General features: G+C 35.6%; 1 protein-coding gene across 1 annotated transcript; it reads right to left on the bottom strand.

Moving 5' to 3' along the window:
• Positions 1–2,902: 2,902 nt before the first annotated feature.
• Positions 2,903–4,385, bottom strand: LOC105809766 (nucleosome assembly protein 1-like 1). Its single transcript, XM_012643609.1, has one exon. The coding sequence runs from the start codon at positions 4,247–4,249 to the stop codon at positions 3,074–3,076; it is 1,176 nt and encodes a 391-aa protein (XP_012499063.1). The 5' UTR covers positions 4,250–4,385; the 3' UTR covers positions 2,903–3,073.
• Between the last annotated feature and the right edge of the window lie 1,371 nt (positions 4,386–5,756).

Genomic DNA, 5,756 nt, shown 5'->3' with positions numbered 1-5,756 from the left:
ATTTCCTTCTGTCTCCATTTTTGTCATTAGTGAAATATACACACATATTAATTTGTTTTTATTAGGTTGAAACTTTCCTTCCTTCCAATGCTGTTCATTTATGGAAACATATTTTCTCCCCTAATTTCCCTGTTCAAATTTTGTTAGCTTCATATTTAACTGTTTTCATGTCATTCTAAGCAATGGAGCTAGGGATGAATCCTTTTAATACCTGGAGTCCTAGGTTTCTGAAAGCCTATATTATTCTGTAATATAAAGCTGAGTGGCATAAAAGATGTACAGTCACTCCTGTCTTCTCAGAAGTGATTTCAAATTGACTCTTTGATAATTCTTAAGATTATCCGTAACATTCTGTAATGAATTACATTATTTTTTGCCAGCGTAGTTTCCCTGTCCTTCAACTAACTGTTCCCAACAGATAATAATATGAGATATAAAACTGACTTTGAGTAACTCTTCACTTGCTGACATACAGTAGATAATTTTGACAACTCTTTCTGATTTATTTGTAGTAGTCACTTAAGCAGTTGGAGATTTTCTTTTAGGGTAAAAATGTTTTTGGCAGGGTGGTCATAACCCTGGCTGTGAAGTGCCAATTTTTTTTAAAAAGGGGATAACTCTTAAGAGACTTCATTTCCAATCACAGAAAAAAACAAGTTTTTTTTTTTTTTTTTCATACAGGAGGATATTTGTATTCTCTTTCATGGTATTTTGGAACCACATTTACAAACAATGAGTTTAGCAGACCCAGAGTTGAGTGCGCATCTCTACTATAATGTGCTATGGTTTTAACCTACTTCACCTGTCACCAATATAATGAAATCCGGGGTTGATGAACATGCCTAACAAGAAAACAAAAATCCACTGAAAAGAATCTAGCAAGCAACAATATGCTTAATCCTATAGCAGCACAATTTATCCACTACCTTTTTGACATTTGATTGGAGCTATTCACGGGAAGCACACTTCATTCCCTTTATCGAGACCTCCAGGTTTGGATTTATCCTCTCAGAGGATAATCCTTCTGTATGTTCAGTAATTCCACAGTTGAAGTATTTAGTCACTGATCTGTTGCAATAATATGATAGAAATGAAACGAGTACTCCTTAAAGGAATGGATTTTGCATTATAAATATGAAGTCATAGGACAAGTACAGAAGGCATTGAGTAAAAATTTCAACATTTTAGAATTAAATATGTGTTTTATATTGAAGATGCAGAAGGCATTTGGCATGCCTTTAGGCCAAATATGTATAGAAATAGGATGCCAATATAATACATATTTCTGAGCAAACTCAGGTAAAGACTCAGATTTCAGACTCTGGGAGAATCAAGGCAATTGGATCCCTCTAATTATACAGAAAATTCTTTCATAAAACTATTTTAGCGTATTAAAATCCACATTTTCTATTTTTCTTTGTGCTGCTGTCTTACTGTCAATTATTTCTCACTACTGCTCATATGCCATTTTTTTTAATTACAGCAATGTTGATAATTTAAAAACAAGCAAAAAGGTATATTTTTGGGGGGAGAAAGAGATATTCCATGGAACAATTTGCTAAATGAGAGACACAACCTTAGTTATAAAGTGAAGGTATGTTCTAGAGAACAAAAGGAGGGTTTGGGTTTTGCCCCGTTCTTTAAATTTCAAAATATTAAGGAAGTACAAATGTTTTTGTTACATGGATACCCTGCATAATGCTTAAGTCGGAGCTTTTAGTTTGCCCGTCACCATAATAGTGTTCATTGTACTTGATAGTCAAGTTTTTACACCTCATCCCTCTCTCCACTCCCCCTCTTTGGTTTCTGTGGGAGGTGGCAGTTCCTCTTTGTAGGTGTGGTAGAATTTAGATGTTTATCTGCCTGTTCCTTGAATGTTCTTTATTGGGAGATTTTGTATTGCTTCTTCAATATTGCTATTCATTATTGGTTTGTTGAGGATTTCTATTTCTTCCTGATTTAGGCTTGGAAGGTTGTGTCTTATGAGGAATTTATCCACTTCCTCTGCTTTTCCTAGTTTGTTTGCACACAGGTGTGTCTCATATTCATGGATGATGTTTTTTGTTTCTGTGGTATCAGTTGCGATGGTCCCCTTTTCATTTCTGATTGAGGTAATTTGAGTCCTTTCTCTTCTATGATTAATTTGGCTGGTGGTCTATCAATTTTGTTTATCTTTTCAAAGAACCAACTTCTTGTTTCATTGATCCTTTGTATTCTTTTTTTTTTTTTTTGGTTTCCATTTTGCTTATTTCTGCTCTGAGCTTTGTTATTTCTTTCCTTTGGCTGGCTTTAGGATTGGTTTGCTCTTCTTTTTCTACTTCCTCAAGTTGTGACTTTAGATTGTTAATTTGTTTTCTTTCTTTCTTTTGATGTAGACATTTAAGGTCATAAATTTTCCCCTTAGTACTGGACAGTTTTTGCCAAATCCCATTGATTTTTTTTGTTGTTGTTACAAAAAGGCCCAAAATCTTGAGCTTTTAATGAGACTCAGAAACATATTATGAGATTTAACTTAATAAGCCTTAACACATCTGTGAGGTAGTTAGGTAAACAGTACTACCCATTTTAATACATAGTAAACAGAAGCATGGGTAAATGACATACTTTAAGCAATAAGAATTAGTATAGACCATAGAGGCTTGGGGACTTCTCTCTAGTTCTAAACTCAAAGAAAATTAAATTTAAATTTTTAAATTTTTCTTTTTAAAAAAACATCACATCATTTAAGATTGTGTCCTTTTATTTTTTAACACTTGCTTATTAATAGATGTACTACCTCTTCCAAAGTTGGTACCTACCCTTTTTTTCAGTAATTTGGTAAACTGGGTATAACCTTTAATTTAAGCTAGGCCTCTGCTTCTACCTGAATTAGTACAAAACTAAGACATTATCTTGTAAGAACTAAAAGTGTATTTGACAATTTTATTTTAGGCTGCAAAAACAAAAACAAGCAAACAAACAACCGACAACAAAAAACTTGAAATAGGCTTGACAAAAGATGTAAATTCATCCTTTCCAGGGAAGCAGAAGGCAGACCAGTGCAGATTATCCTTAAGGCCACATACATCCTGCTTCACTGCTGCTTGCACTCTGCTGGGTTTTGATCCTTCTTCGGGTCATAGTCTGGATCATTTTCCTCATCTCCTTCTTCTTCCCCTTCCTCATCCGCTTCTTCACCTTCTTCATCATAATCATCATCATCATCTTCAATAGCTTCTCCAGTGAAGTATAACACTGATCTTGGGATTATACGTTCACGTAAAAAGTGACCAATTTCAAAGTCCGCAGCAAGGATAGCTTCAGCGTCATCATCCAGATCTCCACTCTCAGGAACTTCAGGAGGTGCAAAAATATTAAAGAAAGAGTCATTGGAAACTGTTTTAGTCACAGTACGAACTGTCCCACGTCCCTTATGTTTCTGCTTCTTCTTAATGGTTTTCAAAGTGACATTCTTTCCTTTTTTCCAGTCTATCTGGCACCCTGTACAACCCATAATTTCTGGTCCATCAAAAGAAAAGGGATCAGAATCATCTGGTTCTGACCTCATCCTGTATGTCTTTGTCAACACTTCATTTGTGAAATATTCATTGGGTTCAAAGTGAAATTCTAAGACAAAACTCATTGGCTGGCTGGCATCTGAGAACTTCACTTTAATATCTTTCAAGTGCTTCAGAATAGGTTCATCACGTTCCTGAACCATATCGCTGAGCAAGTCAACATTCTTAAAAACAATCAACCAAAATTCAGGAATTCCTTTGGGATCTTCTTTTTCTTCATCCTTTTTCTCATTTTCAATCTTGGCCTTTTCTTTTAGCTCCTCAGAAATTTCGTCTTCTTCATCTGGTTTCCATTCACATTCTTCTTCCGTAGGTTCATAAATTGCATTAATAATCTCAGATCGCTTGTCAAATAGAGGCTGATAGAGAGCAGCATACTTCCTTTCAAGATCATGGACTTCCTCATAGAATTTGGCTTCTATCTGTGCACATTTAACTTGAAGGTTTTTGAGAGCATTCACTCGTCTTTTAACTACCCTAGGCAAGCTTTCAATGTATCCTGTTGGTGTTTCTACCAGACCATCAAGTCTTTCTTGAAAGGCTGCAAGAATCTGAGGATTTTGCATCATCTGAACAGTCAGCTGACGCGCTTTGATTTTTGTTTCTTCACCAGTTTCTTCTTCTTCTACTTCTTCAACATCATCCAAATCTTGATCAAGTTCACACCGTTCTTTGTTGTCAATGTCTGCCATGTTGTTAAGATCTCCAAATACCGGTGGCTAGTACAGGAAGCCAGGCGGCCGGAGCTGCGCAGGCAATGACTCAGGGCGGCAGCGGCAGCGGGAGGAGCAGGAGGCGGCGCTGCCAGCAGATGGCGCTAAAAAAGCCAAATCCCATTGATTTTGATGGCTCGTGTCCCCTTTGTAGTTCAATTTGAGGAATCTTTTGATTCCCTTCTTAATTTTATTGTTGACCCAATAATAGTTCAGCATCAGGCTGTTTAATTTCCTTGACTTTGTGTAGATTTTATTGTTTCCCTTGGAATTGTTTTCTAGTTTTATTCCATTGTGGTCTGAGAAGATACACAGTATGATTTTGATTTTTTAAATTTCCTGAAACTTGTTTTGTGGTCTAAGATAGGATCACTATTGGGAAATGTCCCACGTGCTGATTAGAAGAATGTATACTCAGTAATTTTTGGGTAGAATGTTTTGTAAATGTTTCTTAGGCCCATTTGTTCTGGAGTCCTATTTAAGTCAAATATTTCTTTATTCATTTTCTGCTTCAATGATCTCTCCAGTTCTGTCAGTGGGGTGCTGAAATTCCAGAAATTATTATTCTACTATTTATTTACTTTCTCTTAGATCTGGGAGAACTTGCTTCATGAATCTGGGAGCTTCTGTGTTAGGTTCACATATTTTTATGATTCTTATGTGTCTTCTTGTTAAATTGCTCCCTTTACCATTATATATTGACCATTTTTTTCTTTTTTTACATTGTTGACTTTAAAGTCTATTTTATAATATGAAAATGATTTAAAACAGCTCACTTATGGCTTCTTTCCATTTATGTGTAATATTTTTTTCATATCTTTACCTTGAGACTGTGGAAGTCCTTGTGAATTAGATGTGTTTCTTGTATTATGGTTTTTTGCCAGTCTGTCTTTTGAGTGTGGCATTATGACTTCACTTTCAGTGCTAGTATTGATATGTGGGATACTATTCTGTTCATCACGTTGGATGATACTTTTTTCTTTTGTTTTCCCTCTTTTCTATTGTTTTATAAGAGCTGTGACCTTTAACTTTCAGGTATTTTTACAATGGTGGGTAAATATTCTGTTGTTCCACATATAAAGCACTTTGGAGTATTTTCTGTAAGGCAGGTCTAGTAGGGTCAAATTCCCTTAGTGTTTGCTTGTCTGGAACAGTCTTTATTTTACCATCATTTATGAAACTTAGTGTTTTAGTATACAAAATTCTTGGTTGGCACTCGTTTTGTTTAAGAAGACTAAAAATGGGACCCCAATCCCTTCTGACTTGAAAGGTCTCTACTGAGATATCTGATGTTACCCTGAAGTGTTTTCCTTTGCAGGCTAGTTTTTACTTTTACCTTGCAACTTGTGGAATTTCCTCCCTCATTTTGACTTTGGCCAGGTTGATGACTATATGTGTTGGAGATGTCTTATTTGCTATGTATCTTTCTAGTGTTTGATCACCGTCTTGTATCTGGATATCAGAATCTCTGGTGATACCAGGGAAG

The sequence above is a fragment of the Propithecus coquereli genome, unplaced genomic scaffold, assembly GCF_000956105.1.
Source record: "Propithecus coquereli isolate 6110/MARCELLA unplaced genomic scaffold, Pcoq_1.0 Scaffold2, whole genome shotgun sequence".
Classification (NCBI taxonomy): domain Eukaryota; kingdom Metazoa; phylum Chordata; class Mammalia; order Primates; family Indriidae; genus Propithecus; species Propithecus coquereli.
Note: the sequence above shows the minus strand (reverse complement) of the source record. Positions and strands in the feature narration are given on the sequence as shown.

What these genes read in the sequence shown, in the direction of transcription:
- LOC105809766 (XM_012643609.1), bottom strand. Translation starts at nt 4,249, where the DNA reads ATGGCAGACATTGACAACAAAGAACGGTGTGAACTTGATCAAGATTTG.